This window comes from Coniosporium apollinis (assembly GCF_000281105.1).
Source record: "Coniosporium apollinis CBS 100218 chromosome Unknown supercont1.25, whole genome shotgun sequence".
Classification (NCBI taxonomy): Eukaryota; Fungi; Ascomycota; class Dothideomycetes; genus Coniosporium; species Coniosporium apollinis.
Window position 1 is genome coordinate 111753 of NW_006913287.1, and position 24646 is coordinate 136398.

Here is a 24646-nt window from a genome sequence, read left to right on the forward strand (position 1 = left end):
TGTGATATGACGAATCCGAAGGGAGAATAGGTGAGATGGAGCTCGGTGCGGGAACGACGGAGAACTGCTGGTCCGTGCAACGGTTGCTCGCTGGCAGTGGACACCAGCACCAGAACAAACACCACTTCACTTTACATGCCACGTACATGAAGTGACCTTGACGCCTTCAACAGCGAAGCTTTACTTGCAGCGTCTATAACACACGTGGTTGTCTGGCTATGATTTGAAGCTTCTACTAGCATAGTCGGAGCTTGGAGGAGCTCTATCACACGTAAACAGCCTGAAGTAGCACCGTCAACAGCTCTATAATTTCCCTCCGCATTCCTCACACCCTCACCCTGCGATGGCTGTCGGACTTAGTCCTCGCCGAGCGCATATCGATATCTCGCCACTTCCGCCAAAGCTAGACACCACCGCCGGAGCAAGATCACGTCTCTTCCAACCACCACAAACGCCCGCATCATCCTACTCATCGAGCACCTTCACCTCCACCAACTTCGATAACCTCGCGAATGGCGGCCAGAAGCGCTCACGGCATGACTCGGAGAGCTACTTCACGACGCCCTACTCAGCAACCGCGAGTGGTTGGTCCAATGTCTCCGCCTCCTCGATCCTGCACTCCACGGACCTTGCAAGCCCCGCTCCGCTCGTAAACACCAGATACACTCTCGCAGGTGGACTGGACACGCCGGGACTCGCGGCAGCAAGCTCATACGAGGGCGCAAATGCTCTGGCGTATGATGTGGACTTTAGAAGGCGGTGGAGCGTGACGAGCAACGGCGGCCACAATGGCGGCATAGCAACGCCAGGTCCCTTGGCCGGCGAAAGAAACGGCAAGCGACGCCATCACTCGTCCCCCCACGACACGCCTCGCCAAACTTGGTCTCAAACCGTGCTCCACCTGGCCGGCGCCATGGCAGGCAAGATGTGGGACTTCTGCCGTGCAAACGCCTTTCGCGGTTTCTATGCCGGCGGCGGCCAGGGCTACTCCGTCTCAAGTACAGACAGCATTTGGGAAGACCTAGACAGCCGCCAACCCGTCTTCTCACCCTTCGAGTCCATCACGACGCCCGTACCCGGGGACTTTCCACCCCTGCAGCACAACGACTACGGCACCGACTTCATCCACCGCGGCGAGACGCCTACACCGCCGCGCCCCGCCAAGCGCATACACACAGACACAGGTTGCGGTTGGGTGATGGTAGACCGGCATTCCGACTCTCGAGCCTCGAGCCCACGGCTTTCTACGCGCCGCACACCGAGCCAGACCAGCACAGCTTCGAACGCGACGCCCAGATCTCACCTCCCACGTCCCGTCGCCCAGCCGCGTCCACAGCTCACACGCCCGCCCTCGCACCGGCGGTCCTTGATCCCCGTCTCGCGCCGCGGCTCCGCCGTCTCGCTGTCTGGCTCTCCGGCGCTGCAGCACCAGCCCACGGATAGGGCTCCAGCATCTTTCGCCTCACCCCGCGGCGCACAAGCCACAAAGATACCCTCCCGACCGGGCTCACGCGCCGGCTTGTCCGGCCAGGCGCTTCCGTCCCCTGAGACGCAGAAGTATGCCGCGAGGCTGAGGCGGGAGGAGCGTGAGGCAGACCGTAGCCTGAGGAAGATGAATGAGCGGCTTAGGGACATGGTGCGCGAGGGGAAGGAGGCGCTGGGGTCGAAGATCGAGATTGTGGACGATGAGGTTATGCAAGGGGCTTCCTGGGGGTGACGAACGCAACAAGGGAGGACTGGCGTTGCATAGATGTGCTTGCAGCATACTACTGGTGAAATTTTTCTGCTCCGTGGGTCAGGCTTTGGGTAGCAAGCTCGACTCGATACTTTTGCGCGTTATGGCGAGGAGCAGGTTTGACATTAGCGGCAGCGTCTCAGGCGTTTGTTCCGTGCTTCTGGGATAACCCCGAACTGTCCTTTGAGAGCATTCTGGACGGGCTAGTTGCGACAAGAGAGCATATATACGATTCCTACAATGTTCACCCCGTCGCCAACCCCCTTCCATGCAGATAGTGATATACACGGTCACCCTTCCTCTCATCTGACTATCCCACCTGTCAACAAGCCATACCACCCTATCATCCCTCTCTCAACAAAACCATCCATCCCTCTCCCCCCAACTCCCCCGCACAAAACCCGCCTTACCACCCCTTCCGCCTCAACTCCTGCACCCTCCCAACAACAGCCTGGAACCCCTCCTTGAACCTCCTCCGCCACCTCTCCCTCCTCAACCTCTTCCTCTTCAGCCCCGGCCGTTCATGAAACCGCTGCCTCGCCTCATCCTGCCGGACGCGGTTGCGTCCGCACAGCATCTCGAGCTGCCTGAGGCCCCTGGCGAGATCGACCCCCTTGCTCGCATCCACGTTCACGGTGCGGCCCAGCGAGGGCCCCAGCCGGAAGGGCGAGGGCTCCGGGATCAGCTTCACGGCGGCGGGCGGTGGCGGCGTGAGCGAGGGGCTGGAGATCGGGTCGAGCATTCGACCTAGGTCGAGGGTGTTGGGCACGGGGTCGCGGCTGCGCGGGCTGTAGGGCGCGGGGCTTCGGGGCGCGGGAGTGCGTGTCATGGCTCCGAGGAGGTCGTCGAGGGAGGAGGTGGTGCCGCTGCCGCTGTTCAGGGGGGAGGGCGTCACATTGTGCCGGCTCCCTGGGTGCGTTTCCCTGCGGTGGGTGGCTTGTGCGGAGGGCGTCTTGAAGCGAGAGGTCCGGTGCTGGGAGGTCGGTGTGGTGGAGGAGAAGTCCAGCGCCGAGTCGAGGGCGGACTCGAGGGAGCTGGGCTGGTGCTGCGGCTCCCTCGTAGGTGGTGGGTCGGGGGCGCGGGCGGCGGCTTGTTGCGTCCGCAGAAGCGTGGTGGAGAAGGGTCGATGAGTGTTGAAGGGGGATGTTACTGCTCCGAGCCGTGACCATGATGCAGATGGGGGGAAGTGCGGCCTCGTGCATCCTCGTGAGGATATTGACGAAGGCGCGAGGAGGGTGGTTGGATGACTACGGAGGAGGGCCTCTCCTGCCCGTCGGAGCTCCATCGTGTGGTACTGGACGGCCGTCGATCAGACCAGGCTGATGAGAATATGTTGCCTGCTCGTGTTTGAGGCTCAATTGGTCGGCCAAGGCATGTCGCCAGGAGATGTATGCACCCGGATGGAGATGATCCCTCGAGTTCGAACTTCTTCATCTGGGAGAACTTCGGGATTTCTCAGCTCAAGTTTCTGGCGCAAAGCAACTGCAGGCACAACCACGGTCGCGTGTAAAGCAAGAGATACCCCTATTCAGTTCTCATCTGCTTTTCCTTTGGCTCACTCATCTGGGAATCTGTCTTTCGCCGCGAAAGTTCCCTTCCTGCGAAACACCCGTATTTGCCATGTACAACTATCAAGGTTAGATTTTCTCACCGTCCAATAGCTTCACAGCTACTCAGAAGAAACATGCGGCTTTCCGCTTGGTTTCAAGGCGATCGTACGTAGTGAAATCTAGCTGACAGCCAAGCAGCACCCGGTCAATATGGCCGCCCACCGAGCTACGGTGGTTTCCCAGGCGCGCCCAGCTCATCCCCCGGCATGGGGCCACCTCCAGGCATAGGTACGGCCCTCCCCTTTCTCCACGCGCAAACATGCAGCCCTGACCTTACTCTCACAGGCAACGCACCCGGCATGGGCCCTCCCCCCAGCGTCGGCGCACCCCCAGGCATGCAACAAGCCCAATCCTCCGCAACACCGCGCCCCGGCGGGCTCCCACCGAACTTCGCCCCTCCCGCCGGGATGCCCAACATCAACTTCAGCGCGCCCGTCATCCGGCTGGGAACGACAGGGCCAGGCCGAGGCTCCGAGCCCGTGCGGCGGGACACCAACGCAGAGCCCATGTCCGCGGGCGGGCGAAGAGGATTGGGAATGGGGAGCGACTACCGGGGCACAGAGCAGCAGCGGCAGCAGATAAGAGATAGCATGATGGCGCTGCAGCCGCCGACGCGGGAGGAGATTGCGCGAACAATTTTCGTGGGGAATATCACGGAGGGCGTGGGCGGGGATCAGGGGTTGGAGAGGGTTCTGAGGACTGCGGGGAGTTTGCGTCGCTGGACGAGGGCTACGGACGCGGATAATAAGCCCTGCAGGTTTGGGTTCGCCGAGTATGAGGATGCGGAGAGCTTGGAGACTGCGGCGGCGATATTTAGAGATGTGGAGGTGCCGCTTAAGAGGCAGGAGCCGAAGGCTAAGCAAGAGACCGATGGTGCAGGGGAGGAGAATGGGGAGGTGGAGAAGGCGAAACTACTGGTATGTATTTGGCCTACCTTGACACGGCATTTACTGACCACAGAGCGTCACAGGTCATCGTAGACGAAGCGTCAATGAAGTACGCCGAAGAGTGGAAAGAGCGCCGCAATGAGAACGAATCAGCCTCGGAGTTCCGCATCGACACCGCCAGAGAATCCCTCCAGAGCGTCCTCCGCAGCCTGTTCCATCCGGTCCCTTCAGCCAGAATGGATCAAGATGGCGATGTGGCAATGGCAGACGGAGAGCTAAAGAGCGATGCCACCGCAGCTGAAGTGATCACAATTCCCCTGTCCGCCGAAGATGAGCTATCAGATATCCCCGCCGAGATGCGCGAGACGGTCGCCGCGGAAATTGCGGCCTTCAGAGACCGCAGCAATCGCCGAGATCTCGAGCGTTTACGTAGAGAAGAAGAGGCTGAGGCGCTCGAGCGGCAACGAGGGGGAAGAGCGAACCGCCTGGCCTCACCCCCTCCTTCTGCACCAAGTGGCCCTGGCGGTGCTAATGGCATTCCTCTGGGGCCTAGAGAACGCGGTGTAGTGGGTGCTCCGAGTGGCCCTAAGGCCTTCCAAGGCTCACAGGTACCCAAAGACTATCAAGGTGGTGTTACATTTGTCAACGGAAGTGGCATCAACGGCGCAGCGTCTGCTGGGTGGATCAACCGCGAAGACGAGGACAGTGACGCGAGCGATGAGGAGCTCGAGCGACGCCGACAAGAAAAGAAGGAGGCGGAGCTGGAAAAAATCTATCTAGACTACGAGCGGCGCTGGCTGAACCGAGAGCGGAGCCGCACAGCGGCGGTGGAGCGAGAAAAGGCCCGCGACAAAGATGAGGAAGCGGCACAAGCGCGAGAGAAAGACGCCGTCGCAAAGCGACTGAAGGAGTGGAATGACGATGTCGAGGCCCAGAAGAAGACAGAGGAGTACTACGTAGACCGCAGCTTGTGGATACGTAACCGCATGGCTTTCCGCGCGCGTGAAGCGGAGGCCGATGATAGGGACAGGGCGAACGAGGACCGCGAGAAGGCGCGCGAAGAGCAGAAAAGGGAGCAGGCCCGTGGTATGGCCGACTCTTTCTTGGACAGGCAAGCAGAAGAGCTCGGCTCCCGTGTGCAGACACCACGAGAACCCGCCCGCTTCAAGATGTCGCTGGGCACTGCAGCCGCGCAAAAAGCCCAAGCAGCAGCGCCGAAACGCCGCACGATCGCCGAAGTCGAGGGCCTGCTCGAAGATGAAGAGGAAGCGGATACGACCACCAGACGCACGCTCGTGCCCATCAAATTCGACACTGCGGCCGAAGCGGCGGGACTTACGGATGAAGAGAGGCAAGAGGCAGCGAAGCAGCTGGCGGGCGATATACCCACCGACAAGGAAGGCCTCTGGAATTGGCCGATCAAATGGGAATTCGTGGATGATACGGTGCTCACGGAGAGGCTGAAGCCGTTCGTGGAGAAGAAGATTGTGGAATACTTGGGCGTGCAGGAGCAGATGCTGGTGGACGTTGTGGAGGGGCATATCCGGAAGAGAGGCGGGCCGGATGAGCTGATCGGGGAGCTTGAGGGGGTAAGTCATCTGTGTCCTGTCTCAGCATGCGCACTTTTGCTCCAGAATTCTCGCTAACAACACACACGCAGGCACTCGACGAGGAGGCTGAGGTCCTAGTGAAGAAGCTCTGGCGCATGATCATCTTCTTTTCAGAGAGCGAGAAACGTGGGCTATCAACATAGTATCGAAACTTACAAGCATGGCCGATAAGGAGTTCAAGGGGTTCAAGCTGCACTGCAGGAGTAATCAGCGTTACGTGGCATTCTCACAATCCGATAGATCCAGCTGAACATCGTTCGTTACGAAGGGCACTTTCGATTTTTAGAGCGCCGATCGAGAATTTCGCGCCGTTGGTTAATGTCTGGGTAGAATAGTCCGGTACCTCATATATTGAACCGAAGCCTGAAACCGAGAACCGCGACAAATGTAGGTACCGACCGTGCCCAATGTCTTCGGCGCAAGGTAGAGTCTGCTCTGGCAAGCTTCCTGTACCGTTGATTTCACAAACGACTTTCGGCGGGTTTCCGTAGCTCTGAATTCTGCTGTCTGAGCGAGCATTGCGCGAAAAGATAATGTAGCCGTTTGGTCAACCTTGGACACGCTCCAAAGTTGATGAAACCCAAATTGCTCACGTATGATAAATAGAGCGCCAGCCCACTATGCTTCATCGCTCAAGAACCACAGTGACCGTTCATCGAATACCGCCATCCCTCTGAAAAAGAACGACTATTCATCGAATACCACCATCATACCAAATCATCTCCATCACTTCAAAATAGATCTATACTTTCGAAAACATCCCCACCTCTTCCAAACACTCTCACCAGAAGAAAATGTGCCGATTCCAGAACGGCCAGCGCCTCTATGTCTGCGCCCCTGTGTACGCCTCAAACGCGCAGCACCCGCACCTCTGCCTCGACGGACGCTCTGCGCGCACCCAGCCAGAGCCTCAGGATGAGAACAACAGGCAACCAGGTTCGTGAGCCCCCTTTCTCACCGTCAGCATCATCCCCCGCAAGCAAAAACTCACCCGTCTCCAGGCATCCTCAAAGCGCTGCGCCAAGCCCTCAAAGCCCTCTACCGCCGCCTGCGCCGCCGCGGCAACCGCACCGCCAACGCCGACCTCGAGGCCCAGCTTCAGCACCCGGCCGCCTTCTTCTCCTCGGCCGAGATGGCAGAGCCAGCTCTCTTCCCCGCGCACGGCGTGCCGATCCCGCTGCCGGATTTCGGGCCGCGCGGCATCATGGAGGCGTGGTGGTTGCTGAGGCTTCACGATGACGATAAAGAGGAATCTGAGGTTGAGGCGGCCAGCCCGACGTCGTCGCTAGGTGTATGGGGCGGCCCTGCTTATGGCGACGGGAAGTATAGAGGCGTGTTGCGGTGCATGAATCCTGACCAGTGATTGAGGAGGCTTTCGTTTTGGAGGCGCTTGTAGGGATTGTTTAGCGGCATTCGTTCCTCGATCTTGGTGGCTGAACATATATCTGTAGACAAGCGTGGCGCCCTGGAGTTGGCGGTTTGTGTTAAGCAGCTTGGATCCCTGACGAGGGAGGCTTCGCTGAGTTTATGATGAATATGAAAACCAATGCTCTTGAACGGCAAAGAGCTCGAAAGTGACAGTGACTGAAAGCACGCCTGTAAATTTTTACTATGTCTTCCCCCATCATTGGCTGTGTGATGTGATTCGCAAGTGCTTGATTACGATAAGTCGAGATACGGAAGGTATTCGACATGGCGGCGAAGACTTCCGCACAGAGAAGGCGTTTCCTACGTAGCATCGTCTTGTTTACCTAGAGCTCTCCATCGTCACTTCTGCGCAACGTTCGTGATATGCGTTCAAGTGTGTTCTTTGTCGTGGAAACAGACTCCGACGTTGCTGCACAACGGCGTCTGTGCGACTCGCCGGCCACCCTCGGCGCGGCACGCTGCTGGTGCTTCTATGAATAGGACTTCGCCGCATCAAAGACTTTAGCTGCTGGCGGACCGCATCATGAAGCCTCGGTATGAGTTTCTTTTGAACGATCCCCCGGTGGAGTTACTTTGTGTCGCTGAATTGACGGAACATTCCTCAGATCCGGGTCCTGTGACACTCCTCCCCCTCAGCTCTATCCCAATAGGGACAATATGCCGTGAGAACCAATACGATCAATTGACCAGTCATGGCGGAGCATTCAGTGCTTATACAAGTAGGAGTTCCATTGGATGGCTTCGAGAGAGAGCTCCTGTGTGAGCCTATCAAAGTCGTGTCTCCCAGCTGGTCCACTGCTTGTCGCCTTAGCTTTCTTCCTGTCAGACCTCTTTCGCCATCCATGATCTCAGCTTCGAACTATTGAAACCACTACGCAATGTTGCGAACAAAGAACCTCGTATTCCTGATGTTACGCTATGTGGCTTGATGTACCACAACTGCTAAAGTATAATACGCAGCTGCCCGCACTTCACAACGTCTCTCAGTTCAAAAAAGCTTGATCAACCGCACTCCAAGAGAACATCACGCAGACTAAGACCTTAATCATGGCCCGTCTCAGCTTCTTTCTACTTTCCGCCCTGTCACTCGGCTTTGCTGCTGCCGAAGACCTGCAAGACTGCAATGGAGCCAGATACCTCCCTTCCCGAGTACATACATCCCACATCAATGCTTGAGTTTCTCCTAACAGATACTCTGTAGTACACCTGCTATGACGGCAAATATCTCTGCCCAGTCTACAATGGCGTACCTACGCTTCGATGCGGCGACGCCTGCTACTCCGCCGGTCAATACAGGTACGCTTCAATCGTCCCGCCGCACCGGGTTCTCGCGTCCAGAACTGACCCGGCATAGCTGCAACAACGGTGTATTGAGCGGCCTCTCATTCACTGATACATCTTACACCCTCCGTGCCGACAACCCGACCGCGCCTTTCGACAATGCGCCCATTGAGGCCTGCAGCCGCGCTTTCTGGATCGGAAGGGGCACCTGCGCTTACTGCCCTTCTGTCGTCGGCGAGTACTGCGCCACGTTCCCCAATGACACCCGCCTTATCGGTAGCAGCGGAATGGTACGTCTCCTCTCTCCTCCTTTGGCCCCTCCTCTCCGTCACCACACCCCCTAACCTTGCCATCTCCAGTCCACCTCCGTCCCCGGCGGTCAGATGTTCTACATCGATCCCACTGGTGCCTTGGGCTACACCGGAGCACACAGCGCGTACTATCCCCCCGGCTCTGTCTTCGGCGTCACGGCATACAAGAACGGCGACCAGGGAGAGTTCAAGTATACGCCTGGCGAGGGATGGTATGCTTGCCCTACGACTGCGGACGCGAATGTGTTGCAGATCTTCCAGAAGCTGCCGGGCATCACGCTGGCGAGCAATTGTACGGGATTGAATATTCTGGTTACGGAGGTTGGAGGAACGGGTGCTTGGCAGTATACCTAGGGTTGGGGAGGTGTAATGTGGCTAGGGAAGGAAAGCGTTGTGTGGGATGGATGGATGTCTTAACTCTCTTCTTCCTCCATCGGTGTGGCTAAGTCTTGTTATAAATAGTATCGGTATGTAGATGCTTGCTGGAACCAATAATACTACAAACCGTTGGCTGGAGCGGCAGAAACCCGTACTCTCAAGCGGTGGACCTAATTCTTCGGGATGTGACTTTGAGAGGCATGGTTTTCGATATACGATTGTCTCTACTACGAAGCATCCGTCGGGTAATGGAACTGGAGTGAGGATTGCAAGGGGGAGGTTTGTGAGCCCCTCGGGTGGACCCGTGGATCGCTCCGTCAGGCCCGCTGGACGTCAGCGTACGAGTACTCGCACCACCACCGCCATACACCTGCCTCACCTGTCACTACTCTTCACACCCTGATGCTATGCTGCCCCCGAACCTCTCCGGAGACGACCTCTATGCTGCTCAACCATCGCTGCATCCGCTAGGGCTCCTACCGCCATGAACCCCGCCAATGCCTCCCACTCCACCACCCGAACGAGCTCAACCCCGGCCTCCGCTCTGCGCCCACGAACCCGCCGACTCATTTCCGGTCTTGACGAAGAGCTAGGGGACAATATTGGTAGTGGTGGGAGCACTCGCATACCTTCACCCTATGAATCACCCTTCAGCTCGCGGGCCGCATCGCCTATCCCTAGCACGCACCCCTCACGCCCAGTGACTTCACAATCCGTACCACGCTCGCACCCAGCTGGCAAGTCAGATCGACCAGGCGCTCTGGGACAAAACAACGGGCAGGACTCCCTTAATGCACTCTCGGGACTATGGGGCAACTCGTGGACAGCGCTGCAAGGGCTAGCGTCGAATGTGCTCGGCGGCGACACAACGGCTGGCACTAAGGACAATCCTACGAGGAGGAGAAGGCCGTCGGGAGCGGCCCGCACTCGTAGCTCAAGCAATGCGCGGTCTGCGCAATGGGGCCCATCGGGCTCTACAGAGTGTCAAGTTGGAGCAGGATCGCGGGAAGAAAGGGAGAATCTCGTTCGCGCAATGAAGCGGAAGGACCTCTTGTCGGCCAACGGGCATGCGTACCCAGACGCTTCAGGGAGACACAAGCGGAGAACCTCAGACGACCGGTTCTCTGTCTCTGCACCGCCGGCGGAGCATGACGACCGGGATGCACTGGTATATCTGCACCACGTCCGGCCGCAAGACACTCTCGCCGGCATCACAATAAAGTACAATTGCCAGGCAGCGGTGCTGCGGAAAGCCAACCGAATGTGGCCGAACGACACAGTCCAGTGCAGACGAACCTTGGTCTTGCCGGTTGATGCCTGTGGCGTGAAGGGCCGTCCGGCTCCTGCGTCTCAAGAGAGCGCGGCAGAACGGGAAGAGGAAGATCTGTTGCTCGGCGGAACTGAGATTAAGGATGATTCAAGATCAGACACAACACCCACTCCGACACCCACACTACCCAATGGCTGGCACCGCCGTACGTCTACTTCCACCCACTCGGCAACTGCCAGCCACTCCCAGCACCCGCCATCATCAGCGACCTCTTCGCAAACCGAAAGCGACCCACCCTGGATACACGACTCCTGGGTGATTCTTCCAGGCGACGCCAATCCCACGGAAATTGCCCGCCTTCCCCGCCGAAGTCTCGGTTACTTCCCCCGTGCTAGACGAAAATCCACCAACTTCTCCGAATCCGCCACGCCCTCCACCTCCTTTGACCTCCCTCGCCCATCTACCTCCGATGACTCCACGCCCACTATACATCCTCCCAGCCAATCCATCCCAAACAGCCCCAGCAACACCACCTCCGCATCCAAACTTTCCCGCCCGCCCCGCATCCGCAGCACTTCCAACACCAGCACCACAAGCCAGCCGCGGCACAAACCCGCCTTCATCCTCCAGGGCCCCGGCGGCGTCGGGACGCTCTCGCCCTCCGTCCGCTCCCCCGGCCCCGCGGCCGACGGCCTGAACAAGAACTTCGCGAAATACCTGCCCTCGGTCGCGCCGCCTCCTTCACAGTCCCACTTCACGCCGTGGGCGCCCAGTTTACTCGACGCGGTGAGCCCCGTCCTGACGCCGAGCGGCGCGCGGAGTCCTGCTGCAGGAGGGCCAGGCGCCGGGTTCGAGATCGAGCAGCTGGGCGGTGCGATCGAGGGGTGGGTGAGGAAGATGGCGGGGAAGGCGAGCAAGGCTGCGACGAGCTTGGGTGAAGGGAAGCCGGCAGCGCTGAATAGCAAAGCTGCCAAGGCGGGAGTGGGGCCTGCGGGACTGGGGGCCGGGACTGGGGTCGGGGATTTGATTGAGCTGACAGATGCGTTTGAGATTGGGGAGGATGAGGATGGGGTGGAGGAGGAGGTTGGGAGGGGTAGAGCATTTCAGGATGGTCATGAAGTATCGGGCCTGACGAGGAGGTCTAGGAACAGGGAAGGTAGCAAGGGGACTAAGGGTGGAAAGGATGATTGAGGCGAAGCGCTTGGTTGCGCTTGGAGTAAGGGGTCTGGAATTTTATGCATCTAGGGCTTCTGGATAAGCGTTATCGCTGGGCGGTATGTTGGAGCACCTTTGGTTTTCTTAAGAGCATTGGGTCTCTTCGGGTGTTGCGTCATTGGCGATAATCAGTATAGCCGGCAATTCGAGCCTGCCGCTGCATCTACCATCTCGACGTCGTGGTCATCTCTGGTAGCCATTCTCGTACATCTAGCATCGTAGAAGACGCGTTGACGCTAAGCCACAATAAGTCACTTAACCCGAACGACATACTGGTGCTGGCCTTAAGCGGGCCAGTGCAGTAGAGACCGTCAAGCAGCAAGGACAGGGAATGCCATTCCGCTAATAAGGTCAAGCGACGTTTTGCGTGTCTGCTGTCCTAACGGTGCAGCGAAAGCGAATCCATCTCTCCATTGCTTCAAATGACCAAGCGACAAGCGCATCGAGAGCCCCCTCCAGAATTCATAGTGCGAATCCCAGATGCCAGTACAAACATCGAAAACCGTCCCTTTTCCTGTCCACAGCACGCCAAATCTCTCGGAGCAAGTGGTAGGAAAATTCAAGAAAAGGTCTTCATATATTATCCTTCACGCCTTCTCATCTACCAGTATCGTAAGAACGGTTTCAGTAGCCATGCAACCCATTGACCTCGCCGTTGATGCCGAAGAAGTGGAACCTGCCATGCGTGTCAGATAAGCTCAACGCGAGTAGGAGAAAGGAACGGCAGCGGGACAACCCCCGACCACAAGGAGAATCACGCCAGAAGGAGACCCCGACTCATTAGCCCAAGAATGACTTACCAATCCTCAACGTTCAGCGTCGTCGGCACAATTGGACCACCCTTACTACTGTTACTCCAGGTCTCCTCATTAGCCGGCTGCTGATGAACCATCGGATCCAAATGCGCCCAGGAATGGTCATTCTGCAAATGGCTCATGCCATTCAACAGCGGAGTCTGGAGGTGCGACTGCCCTGGCATCTGCTGATGATGCTGTTGAGGCGTTGACTGCTGCTGGTGTAACCCTTGGGTGTGGTACGGTACGTCCTGCTGCGTGCGCGACAGCTGCGGGTCGACTAGTGAATGGTGCTGCAGGATGGGCGAGTACTGCTGGAAGGATATGTTGGTGTCGGCGGGGAAGAGCTGGTCCGGCTGGAAGTTTTGCCAGAGTTCTTGTGATATATTGGGGGAGTCGCGTGTCACGAGGAAGAGTTCCGGGGGTGTTCCGGGATAGGAGTAAGATGGGTTGAAGGGGGTTGTTGGCCGTGTTGCGTTGCGCGACGGGCCCATGAATGCGTCGCTGTTCTGTCGGGGTAGATGTGGTGAGGTGTTTGCGACGACTTGTGGCATAGCTTGTGGTGGAGGTAGTTCTCGTGAAGGGGTCATTGAAGGCGTCTGAGGGCGAGATCGCTCGTACGAGACTTGCGGCATTGGCGGTCCGCCGAAACCACCGAGCTCCATGTCATCGAGTTTTCGTTTCGGTGCTTCTGGTTTTGGCTTTACCGGCGCTGTAGTAGTCTGTGGTTGCCTGTTCTTCTGATGCCGCTTGCCGGCCGCTTTCTGCAGCCTTTCTTCTAACACTTTGTTGCCGAGGATGGATTCGAAGAGCGTGTGCACCATCTTTGCAACAAGCCAGACCTTGGAGACTTCTTTCAGCGCGTTCATGCACACCTGCATCCTGTGCTCTGTCGCTGATACAATAGATTTGTTCGAAGACCGCATCTGGTACACGTGCATGATCAATGCGGAGAACAAGCTATAGACGATGAAAGCAGGCGTGTATCGTAGCTGGTCATGGTCTTGAAGATTCTCGATGATAGAAGTGATCATCGCGGCGGCCTGGTACGCGATGTTGCGAGACGGGTACGCAGTTTGCTCATCGTAGCCGTTCTGAACCTTCGGTGAACCAGCGGGAGGCATGTGAGCTCGGTGGAGTAAGCAGAGCGTAGTGTAGTAATTTGCGTGCAGCAAAGCAGCCCAAAAATGGTGGTGCGGCCTTTCCCACAGTACCTCCTTCGGGCAATGTTGGAACCAGTCCGCAAGCGCCATGTCGCTATACGTCAAGTCCATCGCAGCATGCCGTTCTCGAGATTTTGATGCGACTGAGTATTGCTGCGACAATACCAGGCCCATGATCTCGCAGAGCTTGACGTAGTTGATGAAGAACTGAACGTGAATAGGATTAGGCGCGAACTCAGCGGGTCGGTCAATCTCGTCCTCGAGGAAGTCGTCTTCCGTGATCATCTCCACGTCCGAGTCCTCAGGGTTTATCCCGACTGGCCTACCGAGTGCCACTGCAACTGACCGGTCGCGTGAGAACAGAGTCCACCATATCCGTTTCCATAGCCGCTTGTCGGATCTGCTGAGCTGCGAGCCCTCGACGCTGTTGGTGCTTAGTATACTTTTTGGTTTGCACATGATGTTGACTAACCTTCTGTGCATACCCGAACCTTGAGCGACGACAATCGCAACCCGGCTCCAGTAAAACACATTCTTGGTCACGTCTGAAGCAGTATTAGAACTGTCCAATCACTGAAATCTTTCTGTAGACTCGCCTTCGGGTCCTTCCCAGTACCATCCCATGAGTATCAGCGCCTGGACGATGGTAACACGATCGTCTTCGTAGTTTGCATCAAACAGGGCTTTGGCTCGCTTGTAGAATGTTATGGCGGCTGGTGTGGTAGACCCACTCGAATCCATGAGCTGCGGGTTCGTGCAAACCCGCGATCCGGCCAGCAGGATAGCTTGGAGTAGCAGCAAGGAGGGAGGATTCTTGGGATCCCGATACTGCTTCATGAACCGACTACGGTTGATGACAGGCACTACGGGCGCGATCCACTGGAAGAAGGCATCAACGAGCTCGTCGCAAAGAGCTCGCGGTGGTAGTAGGAAAGCCCCTCGCTGGTGCAAGATGTCAATCTCCATGTTGTCCAGCTCGTTGGCCCGAGCCTTCGTGCCTCGAACATTCTCGGGGAGTGGGTAGTGCACCACATCGGTATTTCCATGACGATCGTGGACCAGCAGAGAGAGATTAGAGGACTCTCCTAGGTAGGCGACTCGTCCGGCTTCTTTGATCGGCGCCCTCGCGAATTTCGGCTTCATAAACTGCACGTACGTCTCGTTGTGCGTCGCTTGCTGTCTAGCCACCGCCTCGTTCATACTTGTAGTAGGTGTTCCATCTGAGGAGTTGTACACCTCGGTCTTTTCCCGTACTTGTGTGTATCCTCCTCCTACGGGCCTGGGGACTGGGGTCCCATCGATGGTCGCTGGAGATTGCTCGGCATCTTGTGGTGTGTCGAAGTCGCTGGATGACGGCCGCGCGTCAGCAACATCCACTCTCCTCATAAAACTCAAGATACGCAGCGTACCTATCCGTGTCCTTCGCCTTCGTTTGTGTCGTCTTCTTCCGCTTCGGCGTAGGGATCCGGCATTCGATGCCAAAGGCGGTGCAGTTGGTGCATGGTACACCCAGGCTTGCGGCGTCGCATCGTACCTGCAGAGCGCCCAACGGTTAGGCCGGCCGTCTCTGGCTGTGCTCGTCGCGGTGCCTAGATGGTCTCTACGTACCTTGCGGGCGTGACAAGTCTATCGCGATGATCGCGCCGTCAGCTTGTCCTTGTTGACCTCGGTGCCGAGGCAGACGCCTTCTCCTTCTCAAAAACGCACAGCGCGACGGCGGGCGACTTGAACTTACCTCACAGGCTCTCGAAGCGCGTTGCCTTGTCGACGACAAACACTGTCAGCCTGGCTGTCGCATGCCCATGACATTCCATACATCTCCTGCTCACCTCCTAAAACTTGGGTGGCCCGGGGTCTGGGACGAGGGGGCAGCGGCCGGCTGGTCGGGAGGCGGTGGAGCTCCAGAGATGGCGACAAACTCAGTCTGGGAGTCCATGATATTGCGACTTTCGCCTACTGGGCTGTCTACCGGTCCTCGGGGTTCTCTGATCCAGCAACAGATGCGAATATGGCCTTGATGTTGCGAGCGATACCGGATGGAAATGTCAACTTCGTGAATGACCGGGGTCTCCAGGTCTGGGCTTCACCCACGCTCTCCACACCTGACTGCAGCCCACTAGAGCACTTTTATCGTTGTGCCCTCCACGGTGGACTGATTGCTGCGACTATTTCGCTGATCAAGTGCATTTCATGGAGTCATCTACGCGAGCTGACTGTATGATACTGAAACAGCTTCCACAAGCGTCCCCGTGCCTGGCCGGTCGTTTCAGGCTCCATTTGTATCAAGTCGAGGTGTTGCAGTCTTCAAGCTTACCTCATCTGCTTAATCGTCAAGGGTTATTGGAGAGAAGGATGATGTGCATAAGGCGACTGCTCCGCATTGGGAGCGACCCCGTGTGCATCTGCCCGCAGGCACGGTTGTGGCGCGGGAACGCACCTGTTCCGTCGATTTTTGGCATCCGGGGGGTTGTTGCTTCTCTCCCACAGGTTGTCTTTCATCGACAGCCATAACTGGCTTCGTGGAAAGGAACGGTTAGCCACAGGCCGGTTATTGACACAGCCCTTGTGCGTGAGACTTGTAGAAGCAATATTCCATGCCTGGAGGGGATGGCAGAGTTTTAGTCCAGCACATCGACATCCAAGTACCGTCCACGAATGGGCGCACGAGGTTGTCTGAGTTAGGTTCTGCTTGATTCTCGTGTGCATCACACCCCCCTTCACGTATACTGCAGTTGGATGCCGATAACTCCCGCCATGTACCCTGAAATGATTTCCTGCGTGGCCAAGCCTAGGTTCACATGCAGCACAGGGCTGCCCAGGCGGTCTCTACAGCTTGCGCTGCCCAGGCCGCAACGGGAGGATCCGGAAGACAACGGGGATATGCACAATTAGGGAACTGATATTGCATACGCTCCATTCCTACGCCGTCACCCTGGTGACAAATATCGACAGAGTCGGAGAATCACGAACTAGTAGGGCAACGGGTTGACGATCGATCGAAGGCTTTGACGTTGGCTGTGACAATAGAGCTGGGTTAGGGGCATAGACGTAAGCCAGCCCATATAGCCTCGTAAGCTTGTTCAAGCTATAACTAGAGATGAAACAATCAGATCAAAAGGCCTTCAGAAACATGGTGAAGATGTTAAATTTTGGTGATTTTGGAGTCCGGCGATTCATGTCATCCGCGTGGGCGTGTCTCTCTCACCGCAGTGGTGCGTTACTACAAATCGTAGCCATTCCTCGCGCCAAGGGCCACCAACATAAGAGACACCTGGTCCACAGAGATAAACGAAAGTGGCAGTCCAGATGCTGATTTCTGTCGAAGCTCTTCCTCTTTGACCCAGATGAAGCGTTGATGCTCTGCGGGATCCAGCTTCACCGGAAAACCCTGATAGGCTTGGTTGCTGAATTTCCCTTCAGCATCTGCTTGGCCGTTCAGATCACCACTTGCAACCTCAACCTCGAAGGACAGTTTCAACCAATTCTTGACACTACTCGGCCGGCCAGTTTGAAAAGAGACTCCGTCGCCAACTTGCCGAACAATCCGAGTGGCGCGCAAGCCTGTCTCTTCGAACAGCTCTCTCGCGACTGCGTGGAGGACTGTCTCGTCTTCCAGATCGCAGGAGCCTCCTGGGACCTCCCAGCGGTTTGGATAGGAGTCAGACGCGCTGCGTTGTAGGAGAAGAAGGCGGTCTCCACAGTACACCAATGCGCCGATTACAAGGCCTTGAATGTCCGGATGCTGTTCTTGGAACGTCTTCAACGGAATGGACAGGTGAACGAGCTCTGGTGGGACTAAGAAAGGTTCTTGTGCTGAAGTGACGGTTTCTGCTTCAGGAGACATTGAGTGACTTGGTCTAGTACTGAGTGAATAAGACAAGCACAACCGGAAGTTGGCTAAGACAGAGGACGACTGGATCCGTCTTGACAAGTTATAGAATAGATAAATCTTCAGCTTGCTGCCTGATGGCGCTTTGTTGAGTCATGTCACGGCATGCGATCTACACGAGTATAAGCGGATCACGTGCGACCAGCGGACGAGCTGCTGATTCTGGCTCGCAGTCAGAAAGGAAGTAGGACTCCTTTGCCTCGCCGTGGAGTGTTAGACATGGGTAGCAGTGAGATTCTTTGCCTAAGTATTTCCCCAGATTTCATGACACGCGCACACGCGAGATGCCTCGACACGGGGTCGGACGCTAACCACAGTAGGCAAACCGAATCTGACGTCCTTTCGTCTCAAGTACCTTCGTACCCATCTCCGCTTTCCCTACCCTGCAGCAGCGTCGGCAATCTTATCCCTACATAACAGCATAACTCCCCAGCAGCCCAACATGGTCAAGAAAGACCCCAAGCTCCTCGTCACCTCGACAGTCGACATCAGCAACGGCGGACACTACTACCGCCGCATTGTGAACAACACAACTGGAAATATCAAAGTAAAAGAGGTCATCGAGCCCGCCATTGGTGTTCGCACAATCAGCCTCACGCCCACCAAACTCGAGTACTCAGACGGACACACCAAATTCACGACGACGGCTGGGCCTTCAGGAAACGTCACCATCAAGGCTCCTGTTGGAAACACCACCACCAAAGCTCCCGTTGGATACGACACCAGTCAGCTCTAAGCCCTAGCAGCGCATTGCATCACACCCTAAACAGCACCCAAGCAATGGCCGAAGAGAAGCCCCTCCGCATCGCCATCGGCTGCGACGACGCCGGCATATCCTACAAGAAGGCCATTCGCGCCGACCTAGAAAAGGACCCGCGCGTGGCCTCCGTAACCGACGTCGGCGTCGCCGAGAACTCGGACAAAACCGCATACCCGCACATCGCCGTCGATGCCGCGCAGCTAGTCGCCTCGGGCGATGCCGATCGGGCTATCCTCATCTGCGGGACAGGTTTGGGGGTCGCCATTAGCGCGAACAAGGTGCCGGGCATTCGGGCCGTGACGGCGCATGATAGTTTCAGTGTCGAGAGGGCGGTGCTGAGTAATGATGCGCAGGTACTATGTATGGGCGAGAGAGTGATTGGGGTGGAACTGGCACGAAGGCTGGCGAAGGAATATGTCGGATATCGGTTTGATCCGAACAGTGCAAGCGCGAAGAAAGTGCAGGCGATTATGGATCATGAGACGAAGAACTTTGACAGGAAGTAAGGGGATAGACTTCACGATCTGAGTGTACGATCTCGCTGCGCTCGCCTTCTGTATGATCGAGTAGCAAACTTGCCATACTCGTACAAGCCTGGGCTGTCGTTACTTTGCTAAACCTTGATGGCAGCAGCGCTGACCTCAAGCCTTTTGTACCCGCCACAGCATGCAATATGACCAATTGAAGTCGCGAAGGAAGGGCAATAAGGCTCCAGGGCCTTGCTCCGTGATGGTTTGCTGGCTGGATATCTCCGCCGTCCTCCTTAGCATTCCAGATGATCCGTTTGAGAGCGGCATATTCGGCTTGAAAAGCATGCAAATTGATGGGCTCATGAGGGCTCGGGTCCGGCGAGAACCTGAAGGATCACGATGACTCCACGAGTACCCTGCTCGTATCTACAAACTCGAGCAGTGCGAATGACAATTTACGGTGGGGGATGTCAAATGAGAATCACTAGGATCATGTGACTGCGTCAAAGCGCGCACGCGTCGGTCCTCCAGCACCTTGGAGGACCGCCACCTCGATCACCACTTCGGCTGCCAGGCACATGCCTACACTATGGTGAAGCTCCAGGCCGCCACCGTCTCCAATCAGATCGTACGCAAACGAAAGAGAAAAACTCCAGCGGAAGAGACACCTGCAGCAGACGAACTTCCACAAGACGGCAACCATGATACTCAGAGCACGAGCACAACCGCAACTGTCCCCACGAAGACACACGATGGCGGCAAGAAACCTCGAAGAACGCCGAAGTCAAAGTCAGATGGCTCGAAGCCGGCGCTGCTCCGCCGCGACTCATCCACCATAGTAGAGACATCGATCCCATGGCCATCCGAATTTACAAAACTCGCACAGGTGTACAAGGCATTAAACCTGGTCTATACTTTCTGCTGCACCCGGAGGCAGCTGGCGACAACGTTTGAGAATATCAAATCAACCGTCGAGGGGCATATAAAGCGGGAGCTGCTTATTGAGGACGTCGCACAGATTAAGGCGCTAGTGCCCCGGGCCATCAACTTCGTATACGTTGATGAGGCGATGCTGCAGATCAACATCGCGGGTGCGGAAGACAACGTCAAAGGCAAGCTCGCAAAAGAGTTTGTGATCGCCCAGCCAGTTCAGGATCCCGATGGCGAGCACAAAGAGGTCCTGCTGTTCGAATTCATCGATGGCGACCTCAAACGGCAGGTTCAAAACCCAACGACCGGTGAGCCGATGAGAGCTACGCAGAAGCTCAGGCATGAAGACGTCAAAATGCCGGTCTTCAGTCAGAAGTCGATGATGAAGTTGATTGAGAAGCGCAATACCAAGTTCACCTCGGCAGTCAATGCATTCCTGAATCAGTGCGCAGCAGATAATGTCGACCCTGTTCAGAAGTTACAAGAGGAGTATGCAGTGTTTATACCGTCGCCGTCAGGAAGTCGTTCTACGACGCCAGCAAGAGATCTGCGCGCAAGACTCCCCTCTAGTATACCTAAGGAACGCAAGACGATTCCGGAGATCATAACTGAAATCAAGGAGTTTGAATGGTACACCGGCCAGATTGTACCTGACGGTCATCGAGTGTTTGACCCACAGCCTCCTGTATACGGCGAGCTCAACTTTGAACTCTCCCAAGAGCTTGTAAATGCACTCTACAACACCCGTGGCATAGAGCAGCTTTATGCTCACCAAGCAGAAGCAATCAACAACTTGTATGATGGCCACAATGTCATTGTGTCGACTTCTACAAGCTCCGGCAAATCACTGATCTATCAGATCCCTGTACTCCACCAGCTGGAGAAGGACCCAGAGACTAGAGCGATGTACATTTTTCCAACCAAAGCTTTGGCCCAAGACCAGCGCCGGAGTTTGAAAGACTTGTTACGCTTCATGAACGGCCACCAGGACGTTGTGGTTGAGACGTTTGATGGTGATACGCCGATGGCCGACCGGAATCGCATTAGAGATGAGGCAAGAATCATTTTCACGAACCCGGATATGTTACACATTACTATCCTACCCCAAGAAGAGGCATGGCGGACTTTCCTCCAGAACCTGAAGTTCGTGGTTGTGGACGAACTCCATGTCTATAACGGCTTATTCGGATCACATGTGGCCCTTATCATGCGGAGACTGAGGAGGATATGCGCCGCGGTGGGGAACCGCCATGTTAAATTCATTTCCTGTTCGGCCACAGTCGCTAATCCTGAAGAGCACATGAAGACTATCTTTGGTGTTGAAGAAGTCAAGCTGACTGACTTTGACGGTTCGCCTTCTGGCCGGAAAGAGTTCCTTTGCTGGAACACGCCGTTCAAGGATCCTGCTGATCCTACTTCAGGTCGAGGAGACTCTACGGCAGAAGCGGCGAAGCTTTTTTGTCAACTTATATTGAGGGGCGTCAGAGTCATTGCATTTTGTCGGATACGGAAGCAGTGCGAACTTATGCTTGGAGCTGTCAAAAATGAACTTACATTCCTGGAGCGACCGGAGGTGATGGCCAGAGTTATGGCATATCGAGGAGGATACACTCCTCAAGATCGACGACAAATCGAAGCAGAGATGTTTGATGGGAAGCTTGTGGGCATCGTTGCTACCAGTGCATTGGAGCTGGGCGTAGACATCGGTTCGCTAGACGCAGTCATTACTGTCGGCTTCCCTTACACCATCGCCAACTTACGGCAGCAAAGTGGCCGAGCAGGGCGACGAAATAAGGATTCCTTATCCGTGCTTGTCGGTGACTGCTTCCCTACCGATCAGTACTATATGGAGAACCCGGATGAGATCTTCACTAAGCCGAACTGCGAGCTGCAGGTCGATCTTGAAAACATGCTCGTCCTGGAAGGTCATATCCAGTGCGCCGCGCATGAGATGCCAATCCGCCCAGACGGGGACTTGGCCTACTTCGGCCCTCTCCTTCCCTCCATTGCCAAACAGCGCATGCGTAAAGACCCGGCCGGCTTCTACCACTGCAACGAGCGCTTCCTGCCCTACCCCTCCAAGTTCGTCGCCATCCGCGACACCGAGAACGACCACTTCGCCGTCGTCGACACGACCAACGGCCGAAACGCCGTTCTCGAAGAGCTCGAAGCCTCCCGCGCCTTCTTCACCATCTACGAAGGCGGCATCTTCCTCCACCAAGGCAACACTTACCTGATCAAAGAATTCTCCCAAGACCGCATGATGGCCAAAGTTGAGCACGTAAAAGTCGACTGGACGACCCAGCAGCGCGACTTCACGGACATCGACCCCATCGAAACCGAAGCCATCCGACGCATCCCCGGCTCCCGCTCGCGCGCCTTCTACGGTCCGATCAAGATCAAGCAAGTTATCTTCGGCTTCTTCAAAGTCGACAAGCGCCGCCGCATCCTCGATGCCGTCCAGGTCGACAACCCACCCATCATCCTCTTCTCCAAGGGCATGTGGCTCGACGTGCCCAAGTCCGCACTGGAAATCTTGAACTCCCGCCGTCTGAACGTCGCGGGCGCTATCCATGCGGCCGAGCACGCCATCCTGAGCCTGATGCCCAACTTCGTCATCTCAATGCCCGGCGACGTCCGCACGGAATGCAAGAACGCGCTCAAGGAGTTCCAGCAGAGAGACACGGCGCGCAAGCGGCCGGCGAGACTGACGTTCTACGACGCCAAAGGTGGGGCCGGCGGCGCAGGCATCAGCACCAAGGCATTCGAGTTCGTCGATCTCCTGCTCAAGCAGGCGTGTGAGCGGGTTGCAGCGTGTCATTGTCAGGATGGCTGCCTGGAGTGCTGCTGTAGCGAGAGGTGTAGAGAGGCGAACCAGGTGATGAGCAAAGCGGGAGGTGAAGTCATTCTGAAAAGTTTGCTCAATCTGGAGATTGATGTTGATGCCTTGCCCTGGGGGCCGGAGGAGGCGGTGCCGGCGGGAATTGAGACAGTCATTATGGCTGAGGAGGTGAGGCCAGCGAGGGGGAAGAGGGTGGAGGTTATTGAGGTTAAGAGAGAGGGCGGCGGTATGCAAAGAGTGGCCGTCGGCGCTGTTGAAGCGGACGAAGATGGAGTTGTGATCAAGGAGGAGATAGAATAGGCGAAGTATAAGCATTTATGTACAGTGAGGGAGTCACTCATAAGTGATTCGGCCGTAGAAACGAGCATCCATAGATATTACTGCAAGACAAAGCATTCTAGACTCACCTGGAGTGATTTTACTGAATGAATCATAGTTACCGCTGTCAGAAAGTTGTATGATTTCCGTGTGTGAAACCTAAGCTCAAGTGCTTCAAGGAGGACCCATATACCCAGTAGAGCGAGAAGAATTCACTTGTAGGTCAACTAGTATCCTGAACATGATTCCTCAGGACCATGCGCCGGCAAACAACCATCCATTCGTCTGAGATGCAGACGGAGATGCCGACATCGGACTCTCTTCAGCAAAACAACGCCGTAGCTTCATCAACTTACAAGTCGATTGCTAGTCCTCAGCGAGGTCAGCGATGTCGAGCTACACTACCTATATCCTACCACGTCCTCCATAGCAGTCAAAGTGTATACAGCTTCACGAGTTATCCCTCGCGCATACTCTCTGCTGCAATCCGCATGTCGATTCGCAGCTCGTAGTCTTAATGAGATACATATAGCCTCACACAATGGCTACCTTCGCGTGAGCAGCCCACCCAGTCCGTGTGTGCCACCATTTAACAATTTACAGAAAGTCCACGTTCTCCCACGCCTCCTATGCCGCCTTCCGCCCCTCCTACCCCCGCTCCCTCTACACCACCATCCTCTCCTACCACCACGGACCCCGAAACCTACTCGTCGACCTCGGCTGCGGCCACGGCGTAGTCGCACGATCCCTCTCCAACGACTTCGACCATGTCATTGGCACCGACCCCTCCGCCGGCATGATCGCGCAGGCCAAATCCTCCACCTCATCCACCGACTTTGCCAATGTCGAGTTCCGCGAAGCCTTAGCGGAGGACCTACCATTCATCGCCGACGGCAGCGTCGACATGGTAGTAGCAGGCCAGGCGGCGCACTGGTTCGACTACCCGCGCCTGTGGCCCGAGATGCGCCGCATAGTACGCAGAGGCGGCACGCTGGCCTTTTGGGGGTACAAGGACCACGTCTTCGTCGACTATCCCGCCGCAACTCGCATCCTCATGGAGTGGGCGTATGGCATGGACAAGGAGAGGCTCGGGCCGTACTGGTCGCAGCCGGGGCGGTCAATCGTGGAGGGGAAGCTAAGGGCCATTATGCCGCCCGCTGAAGATTGGGAGGATGAGACCAGGGTCGACTATGAGCCTGGAACTAGAGGGAAGGAGTCGGGTGAGGGGACGCTGTTTATGAGTAGGAGGTTGAGGGTTGGCGAGTGTAAGGAGTATGTGAGGACTTGGAGCGCTTATCACGGGTGGCAGGAGGCGCATCCGGAGGTGGGGAAGAGGGCGGAGGGTGGGAAGGGGGATGTAGTGGACGCGATGTTCGATGAGATAGTGCAAGCGGAGGGGTGGGAGAGCGAGGAGATGGAGGTTGATATCGAGTGGGGGAGTGGGTTGCTGTTGGCGAGAAGGAGATAGATCTATGCCAGATGGCAACTACCGAGCTAGGTACACAGAGATCAGCTATACATGACAAACTTTTGAAGCCTAAGTCTTGGAACATTTCCTTACTATGGACAACGCATGCGAATGGCGGTTTGGCTTGGCCGCTGCTGCCATGGCAACTCACCCCCGCCAAAGAATTGGTCTCAGCGGCCGGTGCGGGAAACACCACCTTTTTCTGACGCTCAACGGCCTTCACGCAAATTCACAATCCTCACCGCTGGCAATCTAACTACAAGCCCCATTCTCCCAATCCAGAAAAC

At 56.4% G+C, this 24646-nt stretch overlaps 11 protein-coding genes across 11 annotated transcripts; 8 read left to right on the top strand and 3 right to left on the bottom strand.

Moving 5' to 3' along the window:
• Nucleotides 1-343: 343 nt before the first annotated feature.
• W97_05314 (uncharacterized protein) lies at nucleotides 344-1717 on the top strand (the record flags this gene model as incomplete). The annotated part of the gene is made up of 1 exon (XM_007783198.1): nucleotides 344-1717. One exon carries the CDS (start codon nucleotides 344-346, stop codon nucleotides 1715-1717), a length of 1374 nt encoding a protein of 457 aa, XP_007781388.1.
• A 424-nt stretch (nucleotides 1718-2141) lies between these two features.
• Nucleotides 2142-3020, bottom strand: W97_05315 (uncharacterized protein; the record flags this gene model as incomplete). The annotated part of the gene is made up of 1 exon (XM_007783199.1): nucleotides 2142-3020. One exon carries the CDS (start codon nucleotides 3018-3020, stop codon nucleotides 2142-2144), a length of 879 nt encoding a protein of 292 aa, XP_007781389.1.
• Nucleotides 3021-3551: 531 nt separating this feature from the next.
• Nucleotides 3552-5985, top strand: W97_05316 (uncharacterized protein; the record flags this gene model as incomplete). The annotated part of the gene is made up of 4 exons (XM_007783200.1): nucleotides 3552-3573; nucleotides 3631-4262; nucleotides 4316-5821; nucleotides 5893-5985. 4 exons carry the CDS (start codon nucleotides 3552-3554, stop codon nucleotides 5983-5985), a joined length of 2253 nt encoding a protein of 750 aa, XP_007781390.1.
• Nucleotides 5986-6636: 651 nt separating this feature from the next.
• On the top strand, nucleotides 6637-7205 carry W97_05317 (uncharacterized protein; the record flags this gene model as incomplete). The annotated part of the gene is made up of 2 exons (XM_007783201.1): nucleotides 6637-6778; nucleotides 6844-7205. 2 exons carry the CDS (start codon nucleotides 6637-6639, stop codon nucleotides 7203-7205), a joined length of 504 nt encoding a protein of 167 aa, XP_007781391.1.
• A 1112-nt stretch (nucleotides 7206-8317) lies between these two features.
• On the top strand, nucleotides 8318-9216 carry W97_05318 (uncharacterized protein; the record flags this gene model as incomplete). Its single annotated transcript, XM_007783202.1, has 4 exons — nucleotides 8318-8419; nucleotides 8472-8566; nucleotides 8625-8841; nucleotides 8911-9216. The coding sequence occupies 4 exons, from the start codon at nucleotides 8318-8320 to the stop codon at nucleotides 9214-9216; spliced, it is 720 nt and encodes a 239-aa protein (XP_007781392.1).
• Nucleotides 9217-9724: 508 nt separating this feature from the next.
• W97_05319 (uncharacterized protein) lies at nucleotides 9725-11701 on the top strand (the record flags this gene model as incomplete). Its single annotated transcript, XM_007783203.1, has 1 exon — nucleotides 9725-11701. The coding sequence occupies one exon, from the start codon at nucleotides 9725-9727 to the stop codon at nucleotides 11699-11701; it is 1977 nt and encodes a 658-aa protein (XP_007781393.1).
• Nucleotides 11702-12521: 820 nt separating this feature from the next.
• On the bottom strand, nucleotides 12522-16191 carry W97_05320 (cutinase transcription factor 1 alpha; the record flags this gene model as incomplete). Its single annotated transcript, XM_007783204.1, has 5 exons — nucleotides 12522-14106; nucleotides 14155-14244; nucleotides 14275-15027; nucleotides 15092-15216; nucleotides 16120-16191. The coding sequence occupies 5 exons, from the start codon at nucleotides 16189-16191 to the stop codon at nucleotides 12522-12524; spliced, it is 2625 nt and encodes an 874-aa protein (XP_007781394.1).
• A 711-nt stretch (nucleotides 16192-16902) lies between these two features.
• Nucleotides 16903-17526, bottom strand: W97_05321 (uncharacterized protein; the record flags this gene model as incomplete). Its single annotated transcript, XM_007783205.1, has 1 exon — nucleotides 16903-17526. The coding sequence occupies one exon, from the start codon at nucleotides 17524-17526 to the stop codon at nucleotides 16903-16905; it is 624 nt and encodes a 207-aa protein (XP_007781395.1).
• A 487-nt stretch (nucleotides 17527-18013) lies between these two features.
• On the top strand, nucleotides 18014-18837 carry W97_05322 (uncharacterized protein; the record flags this gene model as incomplete). The annotated part of the gene is made up of 2 exons (XM_007783206.1): nucleotides 18014-18296; nucleotides 18350-18837. 2 exons carry the CDS (start codon nucleotides 18014-18016, stop codon nucleotides 18835-18837), a joined length of 771 nt encoding a protein of 256 aa, XP_007781396.1.
• Nucleotides 18838-19390: 553 nt separating this feature from the next.
• W97_05323 (uncharacterized protein) lies at nucleotides 19391-22873 on the top strand (the record flags this gene model as incomplete). The annotated part of the gene is made up of 1 exon (XM_007783207.1): nucleotides 19391-22873. The coding sequence occupies one exon, from the start codon at nucleotides 19391-19393 to the stop codon at nucleotides 22871-22873; it is 3483 nt and encodes a 1160-aa protein (XP_007781397.1).
• A 559-nt stretch (nucleotides 22874-23432) lies between these two features.
• On the top strand, nucleotides 23433-24359 carry W97_05324 (uncharacterized protein; the record flags this gene model as incomplete). The annotated part of the gene is made up of 2 exons (XM_007783208.1): nucleotides 23433-23446; nucleotides 23495-24359. 2 exons carry the CDS (start codon nucleotides 23433-23435, stop codon nucleotides 24357-24359), a joined length of 879 nt encoding a protein of 292 aa, XP_007781398.1.
• Nucleotides 24360-24646: the final 287 nt, after the last annotated feature.